Below are 15808 nucleotides of genomic sequence, written 5' to 3' on the forward strand. Positions count from 1 at the left end.
GAGATAAGATCCAGAATCACATGCTTACTTTCCCTCCTCAGGAGACTGCTTCACTCCACTAGATTTTCTTTGGAATTGCTAGAAATGATCCACCTATATTAAATTAACTACAAGGTTTAACTAACTCTGAAAAGCTAGTTGCAGGCAAAATAATATGAAATATGAAATGAGAAGCTTCTAACCAAGCAAAGAACATCATTGAGAAAGGAAACAATCTCTCGAAACACTTGGCTGAAATGGCAAACAAAGCCAAGAGCAATCATTCTGCACCAAGAAAGACTGAGGCTCTTGGTCTGAAGAGTTAACAATGTCATTCTTTCTCCAAAGACAAACAGGTTTTCTCTTCAGAAGTGGGGGAACCTCAAACCTTTTCATTCTCTAAGGAATCCACACTGAAGTATAGGGAGACATGGTGGTTTATGGGCACCTCTTCCTATCTTCAGTATTCCCATGCCAAATATGGTCCCCACTAATCTCCAGGTAGTCCCACTGTCTCTCCCTTTCTCTCCAGGTGAATATTATGATCTCCACTCCTCTCCACTTTTCTTAATTTCTACTTATGAAAAAAAAGTGTTTGCTAGGACTATTCTGTCTCTTACTTCTAGAGGAAACTTGAGCATGTTCATCTCTATTGGTCTATTTCCTTATCTCCTCAATGGGGCTAGAATTATCCCTGTTGTGAATGTAGAAATCATATTCACCTAACAAAGTCATGAAACCACGCATGGAAACACGGTTTAGAGAGTCAGAAGTGCTATCTGGCAGAATTACTCCTACAATTACTAATTGATTAGCATGGTGGTTACATGTGTGTATACACTTCTCTAAACTCATGTAAAATATATACACTTTATTGTATGTAAACTATAATTTGAATTAAATAAAACCTACTTTGGGATATGTGGTAGGGCAGGGGAATATCTACCCCGCTTATCACGTGGCAAAGGGGTACGTATCAAAGCAGTCCCCATTCCTATTCAAGTAATTACAAAATACATGAACTCCTTTTACCAGAGTCTCCTGAGACTTATTTGATTGACTTGCTTTTCTGGAGAAACAGTAAGTACTTTGCCTTCACTCTGCTCTTTCTTGGGAGATACATTGCTCCATGCAGATGGGAAGCTCCACGAAGGGATACAAATACTACTGGGGCATCTTTTAATTACCATCCCCCTAACTAAACTATCTTGTCACAAAATTTCTTGCAGTCAGATGAACTATCCAATTCTATCTGCATCCTAATATGGGTACAAAAATGGATCCTTCCTGTTTTTGCATTTTCCAGTCCTCTCTGTTGGCCTTCTTAGATTGACTTGACCCTAATAATAACAACAATATTCCTAAGTTATATTCTGGGGCACTAGATCATGACCATAATGATGGCAAGGGAACTACTAATCTTCAATGGTGTGGAAAGTTTGGAGAGTTTACTTTTGCTTCTGATGAGCTAAGTTGCAGCAAATTCACAATCACTTCGTGAAAATTATTCCACTTGACTTCCTGTGCTGCACATTTTGCCTTGTCATGGAACAGATTGTGTGTATGTTGTCTTTCTGTTAAGACCATCTGACCTTGGAAATGAGATGAAAACACACTAGACCAAGTGAGAAACTATTTAATACACAATTTCCTCTCTATTGGTGCTTCACAAATTTTAATGAAAAAATAAATATTTAAGATGGAAAAGTATGGTTAACAAATGTTTCAACAGCTGCCTTTAAATGAGACTTTATCCCAATGACGAAATTCAGGAAGTGATCTTAAAATTGGAGAATATTGTATCACCTGGTCGGTATCTAGTCCAAAATACCTTAAGGGAGTTGGAATCCAGGTGGAAGCAGGTATTAGTAACTAGATCTGTAATATGAGTTTACTATGCAATATTCACAAAATGAAAACTACATAAAAACACTGGACTTCTCTCCTCCCAATATCATGATGTTTCCAGCCATCCTTGGCCAATCTCACTTTAACAATTCAGTTTCACTTTGGAGATGAATATCCCCATTCTACAAAGTGAGAAAAATTGAGAGACCATTTGCATGAGACTTCCCAATAAAGTTCTAGTCAAGGTCACAGCCACAGAGCAAGGTCCTTCAAGGAAGTATATATTTACAGACAATGATGTCTGGCTTCATTCTCACTGTTCTCAGTCACTTGGCATTCTAAGGTCAGAAAAGGCCTCATTTCTCACAAGCTGGTCACTTAGGTGTCTCTGATTCAGTTACATTAAGGAGAAATGGCATAGCAGGTCTCTCTAGCATGGCTTGGGAAACTGACAGGCTTCGGATAAGAATCATAGACTAGAATACAGTATTGGATGGGCCCTTAACAAAGATCATTTAGCCTGGACGTCTGTGCACTAGTTCTGGGAAACTGGGAAACATTTATGAGTCTCACTTATTGTTTTCATTAAAAAAAAAAAAAAAACAACAAAACACGTTGAATCATTTAGGGGTAAATACATGAAGTCTTTTCTATTATATCAAATAGAACAATGTCCAGAAAGAAGTAGTTTAGCCTCAAAAATGTTACTATTTGGGAATCTCCAAGACAACATTCTAATCTTACATCCAGAAATTAGGAAGCTTTATCCCCAATTTTGACAAGCTGCATACCTCTCAAAGGTTGTGTGTTACATGCTATTATCTCTCATTTGACAAATGACAGCAAGGTTATGAGAGTAAGTGACTTGCTCAAGGTCACATAGTTTGGTAGCTAAGGGGTAGAGTCCATATGATGTAGTTATTAAGCCACTGGACAAGTTAGTCTAGAAAACCAAGACTTCAAGGTTAAGCCAAGGGCATTCTACTCTAGCACAGAAGTGATCAGTGGTAAAGATAAGAGACAGGGTCCACTGTGACAAAATCAACTTGTTATTTCTTAGTATATATCTCCAACCAGGGTCTATAGTTTGGCCTGACAAGGCCCTGAAATTGTATAGTGAAATTGTATGAAAGTATATATATATATTTTTTTTTCTGGGAAATGGCCTCATACATTTCATCAGATTTTCAGTAGGGTTTCTGACAACCCCCCCTCTCCACTCCTCCACCCAACTCCTATTACTCTCCCCAAACTCCAGTTCAAAAAGAAAAGATCAGAGTGATTAAGCTTGTTTGAAAAGACTGTTTAGCCATCTGTCCAGGTATGTAGGAGTTCTATAATTGCGGGCACCATTGAGTCAATCTGAAGAGGGAATGTAAAAGTTGCCAAGGGGGAAATTGGCCAATCCCTGTGTAACAACCCTTCCCTACCCTGAATGGTGTCATCCTTGTGAAACTCAGTGAAAATGGACATCTCAAGCAGCTGTGAGGAGAAACAGATAAATTGGACTCCATAAAACTTAAAAAAACTTTTATGCTTTAAAGAATACTACCAAGAAGGTGAAAAACAAAAGCCAACCCACAGAAGGAAGAAAATAGGTGCAAATCATATATATAATGGTCTAGTATCCAAAATATATAAAGAACTCTTATAGCTAAACAACAAAGGACAATCCAATTTTAAAAATGAGCAAAAGATTTGAATGAATAGACATTTGTTCAAAGATATACAAGTGGTCAATAAACCCATGAAAAGATGGCCAATATCACTGCAAATCAAAACCATAATGAGATACCATTTTACACACACTAGGATGGTGATACCAAAAAAGATAGATAATAAGAAGCTTTGGCTAAGTTGTGGAGAAATAGGATTTCTCACACATTGCTGATGGGAATGTAGAATGGTGCAGCCACTTTGCAAAAAAGTTTGGCTGTTCCTCAAAAGTTGAACACAGAGTTACCATATGACCCAATAATTTCACTCTTAGGTGTATTGCACTCTTAGGTATATATCCAATTGCACTCTTAGGTCCACATGAACACTTGTACAGGAATGTTCAAGGCAGCTTTACTCGTAGTAGCTAAAAAGTAGAAGAAACTCAAATGTCCATCAACTGATGAAGTGATAAACAAAATGTAGTATATCCATGTAATAGAATACTAGTTAGCTATAAAAAGGAAGTACTAATACATGCAACAACATGGATGAATCTTGAAAACATTATGCCATGTGAAGGAAACCAGACACCAAAGGCTACACATGAGATTCCATTGATATGAAATGCTTAGCATAGGCAAATCCTTAGAGACAGCTAGAAGAGTGGTGGTTACCTAGGGCTAGGGAGGGAGGGTTGGGGAATTATTATTAATGGGCCTGAGTTTCTTTTCAGGGTGATGAAAATGTCCTACAACCGACTGTGGTGATGGTTGCACAACTTTGTGAATATACTAAAAATGACTGAATCATACTTTTTAAAAGGGTGAATTTTATGGTATGTAAATTATATCTCAGTTTTTAAAAAGGAAGCTCAAAGGGAGAAAAATTTAAAAGGGATGGGACCCTGAAAAGTCTGAATTCAAAGGGATTTTAATGAACTTTAGAGATCACTAAAAACAGGGTTTTTACAGTGGGCTCTGTGAAGCCTATGAGATTGTTCCGAGTCCCCCAGAGAAGTGTCGGGGGGGGTGTGGGTGCCTGGGGGGCAGTGTGAAGAGGAATATGGTAGCTTGGGCTCTGGCCCCCTTTTCCTTGAATTCCTGCCCCCCATTTCATCCAGAACAGCTCTAATTTTATTCATTTCGTATGCTGGCCTTCCTGGTAAGGTTTGAAGAATTGAGTCTACAGCTAAAAACAGCCTGAATGAAACTAGAATAGTGCTATCATTTTACAGATGAGGAAACTGAGGTTTGCAGAGGCCGAGTGACTTGATCAGGTCCAGTCTGCAGCACAGCCAGGGCAAGAGACCCAGGGTCTGGACACCCAACCCAAGCCTTCCTCAGGAGGCTGTCCTTTGTACCTCAGCTCTTCTCCTTAACTCTTTTTGGATACTGAGGCTCCGGGCCAGTGGTTCTCAAAATGTGGTCTCCAGATCAGCCAGGACCATCAGCATCACTGGGGAATTTGTCAGAAATGCACATTCTTGGACCACACCCCTGACCTATCAGAAACTCGCGGGGTGAGACCCAACAATCTGGGTTTTAAGAAGCTCTCTGGATGAGTCTGATAGACCCTGAAATTTGAGAACTACTGCTCTAGATCATTCTCATGCAGCAAATGGAGCCAGGAAAGAGAACCACTGGCACCTTGCATTTGACCCCAGGGCTTAGAACATAGCCCCTGGGGCAAGGTACCCAACAAGAAAATCCGTCAAGAGCAGCAGCTGACAGGGGTGGCTGAGGAAGCTGATTTGGAGGCGGAAGGAGGTTAGAGATGACCTTGCCAGGAAGAGAATACCACCAGCCCACATTTAAAAATGGAAGGTGCCGAAAGAGAAAATAAGTAACGAATAAGGAGCAAATATAATTTAGTAAAAATTCTGAGCATATAAGGCTGGTATTGTAAGATCTGATTTAGGAGCAATTTATGCCAATTGGCAACAACATGAGAGTTGCCAGAAATGTTTCTGAATTAATTCTAAATTGGTATATGAATATCTAGCTGGCTTAAGGCCATCGGAGAAAAATGATCATGATAGTCTTTAATCAAGCCCAAGTTGCTGTTTCTTTCTCCTTTACATTTTAAATACCACTTGGGAATTGGAAACTTAGCAAAGGACTAAACTTTTGGTCAGGGAAGATTCACAATCAACTCAATCTAAGGAAAATGGAAAGCCTGTGATTTCTTGGAAATTCAAAGCCTGCTGGCTGGGGACTGAGTAGCAGGGTGATCTAATATTATACATCCTGGAAGTTGCATGATGCTAGGAAGAGCCCTCTCCTGCTGTCCAGATGTTCAAAGTGATAAAGTGCACTTCCAGTGTGAAAATGACTTGCATTCTGGCAAACAGATCTGTTGGAGATGCCAGCCTAATAAATAAGGTCATCAAACTTCATCTGACTTAAGGGAACTTTACGGTCACCCCAACCCCAGCCAAGAATCACTTCCAAGTGACTGGCATACTCATCAGCACATGCCTTAGAAATTTACTTAACAAATAGATACCAAACATTCATCTGTGGCTTAATCCACAAATGTTAGAGTATATTTCTGAAACTAGCAGACTAGTGTAGATGGAAGGAATTTGTGAAGTTTTCTTCTACATGATCAATGGAGGGGGGAAAATCTGTAATTTTTTTTTTTTTTACCTCTTGGCCCATTTCCATGCTGCAAAGTTTTGTTGATTGAGCTTTGGCATCAACCATAACATTAAACATGGTGCATATTGACTGTGGGACTCGAAAATCTGTTGATCGACTGGTTTTTTGCAGCTTAACTTCAAATGCAATCCTGGTTCTATTAAAACAAAGTAGGAAAAGACCAATTCAGCATCCAGATGGCGGCAGGTGGAGAAGACATTTTCCGAGAGGTCAGTGAAAAAGAAAATTGAAGGCTGTAATCAGTTTCAATCGACAATGACTTCACATGTGTTCTTTTTTAAATGACTTTCCCAGCTAAGGAAGGCCTATTCACAGAGACAGCCATGTAAACCCTTCCTTTCTCTGCAGTACATGGAACACCTGTAGCTTGGCGTATTTCTGTCTATAGTTTACATGCTAGGGAGAACCCTAATTGCACGAGAACGAATGAATGAACAAAAACCCAATTATAGCATTATAGCATATATAAGTTCTCTCATACTGGCAACCGACTACCTTGAATCACTTCATTAAGAAAAACAGCAAAACCCCTCCCCAAAAAACAGCTTCTAATCTTCAAAAACTTCATGGGCGGAAATATCTTAAATTACACTTACTGTTTTGTTTGGGTTTTTTTTTCCTTTCTGGTTTTGAAAGAGAGTGACGTAAAAAAAAAAATCCAACAAGCTTATTACATTGCTTTAAAGACTAAAAAAAATAAGATGGCTACCTTTGGGGAGGAGAGCGAAATTAGGAGGAGTGGTCCCGGGGGGCTTCCACTATGTTTGTCTGTTTTTGCGATGTCAATGTATTATTTTGTAATAAGAATATGTTATTTTTATAAGTAAAAATATCATAATATACTTACCATTTCAAGAATTGTACAACGGTGGAAACGTAAGATGACATAATTTTGACACAGGCCAAATTATGATCCCATCAACGTGCTAACTGCACACAGGAAAACCCTAGTCCGACATGGCCAGCTGGTAATACAGGGGTAAGATTTAATCCTTGATATCAGCATTGTAAAGGGGACCAGTTAGATTTTAAAAGGTTTCAGAGAAGTGGGTCACGTCATGACATGTCTTTAAAGAAAAGCACCTGGTTAGTAAGTGGTTTTATTAAAGCTCCTTTCAACCAGTGCATCTTTTCAGCATTGTTCACAGTCAGGTTCTGGAGATCATGCAGCCACCAGGAAAGCATTGCTTTAAGAGGTATTTGTAGCAGTTTTCTAACAGTGCATAGGGAGGACCACACAGCTAGTTAGCTCAGGAAAGGATGCCAGCTTGCTAACACACCCTGGGTGCAGGCAGGGAAGCCAAGTATAATTTCTAAGGTTGGAAGCCCAGTTCTTAAGAAAAAAACTTAAAAAAAAAAAACCTCTTAAAACACTCCTATATATTATATGATCATGTTAAAGATAAATGATCTTGGCTCCCAAAGACTCGGTGCACTGAAGAAGCTTTCTAATCATGATGATCATTTTAAGCTACGTTGAAAATACATCACTTTCTGGTTTTGTGAAAAGGGGGCCTGATGGGGACTGACTTGGACAGGTCCCTGTGCTGATCTTCTGAGGTTTGTGTGCCAGTTCCGGCCCAATTTGAGAAATGGAAATGCTAAATCACTCCCTTACAATGAAGTAATCGTCTTCTGTTTTCACAGGAGAGCTGTTCATAGCCCTTGGAGTGTGCGGCTGTGAAAAGAGGAAGCTGAATGCAAGATTAATATGACTGATAGGGCTCCATGGGAAGGAAAAGCCAAGAATGGAGAGGTCACTTAATCCACTGACTCTCTGAGGGCAGTTAGGGTGCCTTATTTTGTGCGGAGCACAGGACCTGACACAGACTAGACCAGCGGCACCATCAAGTCCATCAGATGAATGATTTCAATTGCTGAGAAACTTGGAAATGAGTGCCTGATTGACTTTTGGGCATTGCATATTTACATCTATGCAATAATGTCCTTGCCCTTCTAGAACACGGTCCTTTTATTCTGTCCCAAAGAGGAAAGCAAATGTTCCAGGCTCTACTAATGTAGATTCTATGTCTTACAACATCCAAGGACTTCTTCACATTTTACCTCCTGAATCTCGAGGTTTGGGGATGACATTTGCCCCTATGTTTGCCCTGATCTGCTTTTGTCTGGGGCCTCAACTGAAAGGGACACGGGGGTATTTATGTGTCCAGTGCCAGGTGTACATGTGCAGCTGACCAACTTCTGTTCACAAAAGGTTACTTAAGAGCCACTATGTGCCAGGCATGAGGCGGGGACCCAGGGAGGGTGAGGAGTTCAAAATGAACAAGATACACTCCCTGCCTTTCAGTAGCTCACACTCTTGGAGGTGGCTGATCCATAAAGACACGTGGTAAGGGGAATTCCCTGGTGGTCCAATGGTTAGGACTCCGAGCTTTCACTGCCGAGGGCACGGTGGGTTCGATCCCTGGTCAGGGAGCTAAGCTCCTGCACACCAAGGCATGTGGTAAGGGAGAAAACAGTCACTATCTACCTTTCACATCCCTATGTCTTCCCTTTTCCTCCCAGCATCTCCTTATTTCTTACTCCCTTCTCAGAAGTCTGGCTTTTCAGAGAAGGGTATACATGTCTTTCTGTATGATTGCGTACACAGATCAGAAGCTAGTAAGGGTTCTTTCTACTGCGTTGTAGCCGCTAGTACAGATGAAGGGAGAACTTTTCACCACAGGGAAACTGCCCTGCAAGAAGTTTTTGGTGGGATGGTTTGGCCATAGGGAAAGGCTTGCTTTTCCTAAAATTGATACAGACCATGTAGGAAATGGTGGAATTCAAAACCCTAAGGAAAGATTTTGATCTTTGGTTTGAGAAATAGGCCTGCCTTTGCTTCTAAAACTGGGAAGAAAAGAGCAAAACACAGAATCTGAATCACCAGGATTTTAAGCTTCCAGAAGTGCCATCGGACACCTGCCCAGATTCCCCACAGCATGTGGCTCCTTTACCAATTCCTGCCGAGATGCTCCCCTACCTGGGGCTGTGCAGGTCTTTTGCCCTTTTGGTTTCCAGTTTTGATGCCATTACTTCTCTTTTCTTCTTCCAAGATACAAAATAATGAACTCAGTTCACTCTCAGCCAAACCCAGCCCCCATCACACACAACTGATCCATCAACTAAACTACACAACATCTGGAGATCCAGAGTAGTCTGTGCTGCTTGGGGGATTTTGGGTGTTTTTGAATGAGGAAAAATAATGGAACCGTTATGAACTGGAAAGAGAACTTGGATGTGTGTCTGGGGATAGACAGGGTGATGATAATGATGTCAAATCAGACGGATTTCATTTCTGTCTCTGATATTCAGAAATAGACACTCCATGAGGGAAGGGATGCGATCTCCCACCCTTCCTGGTGTGCCAAGAACTTAGCACTGTGCCTGGCATACAGGAGAAGCCCAAACAATTTTTGTTGAGTGGATGTGTACTGTCCTCATTTTCTTCTTCTTTCTCAGGAAAGTCTACTTAGAAAGGTCAAATGCAGCATTCCCACCTCAATCCTATATGCCATGGTGACAACCCAGGCAATGTGTAGGAAATCAAAATGCACATTTAATGTGTCATGCCCCTTTGTTTCTATCTAGTTAGATTTTAGGCAAGACAACTCATGGTTGGCAACTGGTACATGCTCAGTTCATATATACAGAGTGAATGATGTTGTGGAGGTCCTGCCCACACTGCTGGAAAGTCAAGAGATGCCTGCTACCTGTACTGAATACGCTGGCTCTAGAATTGTAGGTGCTTCTCTTTCTTCCAGCCAGCTATCCACCCATGCATACACTCAGATATTTAACAAATATGTATTAACTAAATATTCTGTGCCAGACACTTATGGGTATTGGGGATACAGAGACAAGAAGGACCCTTTCCTCATGGAGCTTAATGAAAAAACTGGCAGCCATATTCTGTGCCATCTTTTGTTGGGTCTGGGACAGAGGTGGGGAAGGTGAATAGAAGCTACAGTGAGGTGGTCACCACTCCAGCTGACTTTGACAAACAATCACCTTCTCCAACACACTCCAAATTACAGCCAACTGTAAGAGTGGGAGCCCTCACCTCTCCCCGAGTCAGTGCCCAGCGGGGAAGGGGTGCAGAAACCTGTCCAGCCACCTATGCTCACCTTTTGACACAAGATTCAATCATGTCACTTGCCATCAGCTTTAGCCGTTGTTCCAGGTGCTTTCCAAACTCTTCTTCAGGCCAGTGCAAGTCCCGAATGAAGGTCTGAAGGGCATCAAGTTTCCAGAACAGATCTTCGGAAGTGCCTGATCCGTTACTGGCAGGATAAAAATTTGAAAGCAAGAGTCACCCACTGGCCTAGGGTTCTGCAAAACCTGACACAAGAACAGTTGGGTGCTAGAAGGCTTAAGGCAAACAGTGGCTTCAACATACAAAACGACGCATGTTGGCGGTGGAGGTGGGGGCGATCTCCACCGGCAGATTTTGAGTTTTACCATACGTGACTTCGTGGGCTTTGTTCGGCCAATTATTCCAGACCAGTGACAAGTCTGAGGAAGGTGCTGCCCCATAACTAGAACAAGGTATGGTAAAAATCAGCCTTCTTCTAATAACCACATTAACACATGTGATGATTCAGATGAAGGCCACGAACCAGAGGGAGAAGTAGGTCTCAACGGATAATAACTACATGGCAACATGCAGTTATTAGAATTCAGGGCTTCATGCATTTCCCCGGCTGCCCTCCAGAGCGGAGACCTCTTGGATACTGCACAAGACTTTCATTTGTAAAAGGACAGTGCTAACAAAGTGGTGAGCGAGGACCCGCTTTCTCTCTTGAAGAGCTGGAAGGAAATTGGGGTGACTCACGTCAAGCCGAGTCCACCTGGATACCTTGAATCCAAGATGCTCGTTCAGTTTGGTTATCAGTCCAATTTGCACAGACCAGCCCGTTGCATAGGCAGCCCCAGGACAAGGTGGGTTGTGGGGGGGAGGTGAGTGGACAAGGGATATTTGCAAAGCTTTAGGGCTCAAAACCTGAGCTCTTGTACCGTTGCACCATCTTACCCAGTCCTCTGTACAGATGGAGAAATTGGTCTTGATTCCTTTCTGTACAATGACGTCTAAGAAACTTTTACCTGGGGCATCGACGGAAAGCCCGCGTACAGGAAATGTTCCACCTCTCACCCTCTTGCCCTTCCCTGGCTGGCTTTCTCTTTTGTAAGAATCCCATCGGCAGCTCTGTGGGGTGGCCACCTCCCACCCCCTTCCTCGCATACCACTAATGCTAACACGGCAATTTATAAAACGTCCAACATACCATGCATTACCACTTGTTCTGACATCGTCTATAGAAACAGATGAGAGTGGGTGTTTCTATTGTGACAGATGCCAGCTGCATTGAATTAATGCTTCAGAGAGAGAAATATAGCTAGTGCATAAAGGCATACACAGCTACTGCAGGGGGATGGGGGTAGGAGAAGACTCCCAACATGCCGGGAGGGAGCCCACGGCCTGGACCAACAGGGTAACGCTTTCAAGGACAGACCAGTCTGAGGTCAGTACGTAGATGTATCTGACACGAAGGAGCAGGTAACATGGAAACACGTCCTTAAAATGAAAGGTGGCAGAGGAGGAAACTGAAAATATGAAAAGATATAGAATCAGGCATTTCCTGGTGGGTGATTGAGAATCTACGCCTTCTTTTCAGATACGGTCGTAGGCACTGTTCAAAAGTGGGGGAATGCACTGTTTCTCCGAAAAAGTTCAGCCTTCCCCCCTCTCCCATCCTATGCTTGGGAAAAGAAACCCCAACTTTGCCTAGTCGAAACCCCGTTTTGGAACTGCATGCTTGTATGTTTTAAATCATTAAGTACATATGAATGCAATAATTGGTATTTATTACAACAACATTTTGACACCCATCTGGTTTCAGAGTTTCAAAAAATTCTTCTAGGGTTTTTTTTTTCTTTTTCTTTGAAGAGCTTATTATTAAGTTTTGACATGAGGAAAAGAATATTTTCTTGTTATTTTTAAGATAAACTGTTCATGTTAAGGCAATAGCACCAAGATTATTTTGATTGCTGAGCAGTTACCAAAATGTGTTCCCACTCATGCCTTAATTAATTGAATGGAGACCATTATCTGCTTTATTACAATGTCTTGATTCATATCTTTTCAAAAACAATGTCACAGAGCATGCACAGAAGGAGGTAAGAGAAGCTTTTGGATATTTATTTTTTAATTTTTAACAGATACTACCTAATCTAACTTTTCATATAGTCATCTTAGCATGAATATGATTTATGGGGTTGTTTTAGAAGTTTTTTTTCCAGATACAAATTTTGGAGGTTTTTATTTGTCTTTAAAAGAAAATCAGACTGACCAGATGATTTCATTGTGAACTTGTGAGCAAATACAGGTTTTTAAAAATATTAGGTAGCTTTGGAGGAGCCAAGTAGAGCAGTCATTTTAAAGTTCTGTTCTCTACCTGGATTACTGCAGAAATAAAAATGTGGAGGGCCATCTTGACAAATGTGATTTTGAGATTTCAAAACATCACTGCCAGTTTCAGATCATTTTTTATTCCTTTGATAATAACACTTCCCTTTGAAAATGTGCCAATTTATTCTTTCAAGAAAAAGCTTATCTGGCCTATAATTAGCTGTGGTCTAAGAAAAGGATCAAAGGAGGGTATAGAATTGCTAAACCTTCTTTCACGTATTAAATCATGCATGTGGTTCTAATTTAATTTCCCTGAGGTAGGATTTCGGGGTGCTGGATCTTCTACTTGAGAAGGAAAGAAGGAGAGAGGATTCATTTCCTAAGCTAGAAGAAATGGCTTCTCAACCTCCACCCTCCAAACTGCTGGCTTTAAAGGGGTGACCTGACCTCCAAAGAAAACAAACCCCATGCATTGCTGGCATTTGTATGGATGAGTGTAGAGAGTGGCCCTACACTGAGACCACAGATGATACGGCTACCCCCAAATTTAACTGCAGTGCATTCTCAAATTTAGACATCTTCTTGCTACCTAGATCTCAATGCTCCAAATTGTATTTTGACCTTGGAATGTACCTTTACATAACATTTATGTTACTAAGGCTTGATCCATTCAGAAATTTTCATTTAGCCCTGAACATACTGTTACTATATCCTGCCATTTGCTGACACCAGAAATATGCTTTATGGTTTAAACAGTCTCTAGGAATCTTTTATTTAAAAAAAAAAAAAAGCCCAAACCAGCTTCTAGGTAGGTGTGCTTTCCTCTTTGATTTGGATCAAGCCAGAAATGACCAGCTGGCCCAGCAAAGAGGTTTCCTGGACTATTTTTGGATGATTAACTCCTGAAGTCATGTCACCTGCATTAAAATAAAAAAAATATATATATGGGAAGAAGCCTTTTGCAAAGGAATTCAGGAAGTGAACCATAGTCCTCAAACGTTCAGTGGGCGTAAGACAAATTGTTAGTGCTGTATATATAGCAAACGTCTTACAAACACGCTGCATGCCAGAAATAAACAATATTGTCTCTGTATGATCAGCAAAATATGTCTAATTATCCATCTCCATCTCCGTTATATAGGATGTATAGAAATAAACAATACATATCCATGCCAAGATCACTTAAATTTAAATTAGATCTAATGTGAACTGAATACACACTCAGCATCATATATAGCAGCCATCCATGACGGTGCCGAAAAAGTAGGCATTTGTGGGATGCCTAGAGGGATGTTAACTGGTAGATTTGGTACTTTGGGAAGGTTCACATTGGGTAGGTTCACATTGGGTAGATTACTGGTTAAACTCCTGTGGAAGAAACAGACAGAAAGAAAAAAATACCATCACAGTGACAATGCAGATGTGGCAGAAGCACACAACAGTTGTAAATAAATTGGCTAAGTCCACAGCAAGACGACAACGAAAACTTAAGCAACACGTTTCAGAAAGCAGCTTACGGATGGGGAGCTGTGGTGTGGCTCAGTGTTCAGAAAGAAATGATAAAAGTTAATGGAAAAAAATTAACCACAGAGTGACTGAAAAGCGTGGACACTCATGCACGCCTGTATACAATGATCATGTTATTTCAATGCCTTTGTGAGGGGCCTTCAGTTTCCAAATCCATTGCCGCAAGGGTCTGGACCTTGTCTCATACAAAGAACTTGAAGTTCATGGAATTCTTGGCGTTGCTGTGGCTAGGGCTGCAGTGAAGTAGCTGGGACTAATAGAAAGGGTGGAACACTTTAATTTTTTCTTTTATTTACAAATTATTTTTGATGGAGGCACATTTCTTCAGTCAGAGAGTAGATACGAGGTGTAGCAGGAAATTTACCCAATTGAACGTATGCATAATGGTAATGGACAGAAATGGAATTCTTTCCAACTGCTACTTCTGAAGACAGGTGTATGCGCAATGGAGCATCAGAGTTGATGGCGAAGATGAAGGAATTGTATCAAAAAGAATGAACAGCTTTGCATAATTTTATAGAACACTTAAAGAAAATGGAAACATCCCCTCCCGAACTAAGCCCAATTAAAGTGGAGAAAGGTTTACACTCAAAAAAAGGAAAAGAAAAGAATCCCAACTTCAGCTCGTATAGTGAATTCTTTGACCACAAGTTGATTTAAAATGTGGCCTTCTGTTACAAGTAATTAACCTTGAAAGTGAGATAGAGACTGTGAGAAAGGCTGATTGGGGCTTCTGGGGGGTGATGGTGATGCTCTGTTTCTTGATCTGTGGGATTGTTACATGGATGTGTTCAGCTTGTGAATATTAATCAAGTTTTGTATTTTCTGTAAAAAGTTAAAATTAAGTAAGTTAAAAATTATAAACAGTTAAAAATTGTGACCTCGTATCAGGTTTTGTTTTTTGAACAAAGATCGATCAACTGATGTGATGAAAGAGAGGTGGATGGCTTTATGGGTAAAGAGAGAAAATAAAGCAAAACAAAAACCTCAGAGAGCATCACCCACATCTCTTTGGAGGGACTGTGTCATATACTGCTCAACCAGCTGGCACCTCGTGCTTCTGTAGTGGCATTTCAAGGGTGTTCCATCCAGCCAAAGTCACTGGCACAGTGGAGCCCAGCCTAACTCTGCATCTGAGAGGAGCCTTCCTGTTTAAGTGGAGTTGACAGCATTTTGGCAAAGAAGTTGAGGTTTGCTTTTTGGATCTTGCAGAAGAAGAGCAAGTTTTGCCAAAGCAGCTCTGCCCCGGGCAAGCTGTATTTGACTAACACAGCTCTTGCAAAGGCTGGAGCTGCCTCTGGGCTTGCTCAGGGGGGCAAGTCTCCTGATACACCCGAAATTTTGGACTCTAGAGATAGTCTGGACACCTGTCTCTCTCTAGAAATGAGCTACCCTTTCATGATGGGAATATAGCCCCGGCTGGTGGATGGAAAAACCTAGAATGCAAAATTGCCAACCTGGCATTCTCTTCCTTAAGGGAAACAGGTGTCTCACAGGTTCATCCTTTACACTTCACAGTTGGGGAAAGCCAATTACACTTCTCTACTTGGGAGGAAAGGGTGCTCTCGTGGGAACACTCAAGAGAAGATTAGCTAAAGCTGACTATTAAGTGGAAGGGAAAATGGAACTTTTCCTTCCATGTTTCTCTGTTTAACTGGGGAATCTGCCTTTGAATTCAGTCCCTGGTGGTTCTCAGTCTTAAACACTGCTATGGAACAAAACCATT

General features: G+C 41.1%; 1 protein-coding gene across 16 annotated transcripts in view; it reads right to left on the reverse strand.

Moving 5' to 3' along the window:
• Positions 1 to 15808, reverse strand: part of CADPS (calcium dependent secretion activator) — a 481100-nt gene that overhangs the window by 71353 nt on the left and 393939 nt on the right. For 10 of the 16 annotated variants that reach the window (XM_061195494.1, XM_061195496.1, XM_061195498.1 and 7 more), the window contains 2 exons: positions 10274 to 10429; positions 6135 to 6282 (listed from right to left, as the gene is read on the reverse strand). In XM_061195494.1, the coding sequence (XP_061051477.1) occupies positions 6135 to 6282; positions 10274 to 10429 (304 nt within the window). Of the gene's footprint in view, positions 1 to 6134; positions 6283 to 10273; positions 10430 to 13776; positions 13924 to 15808 lie in introns of all 16 variants that reach the window. The other 6 variants (XM_061195491.1, XM_061195489.1, XM_061195490.1 and 3 more) reach the window with 2 other exon arrangements.

This window comes from Eubalaena glacialis, chromosome 7 (assembly GCF_028564815.1).
Source record: "Eubalaena glacialis isolate mEubGla1 chromosome 7, mEubGla1.1.hap2.+ XY, whole genome shotgun sequence".
Taxonomy (NCBI): Eukaryota; Metazoa; Chordata; class Mammalia; order Artiodactyla; family Balaenidae; genus Eubalaena; species Eubalaena glacialis.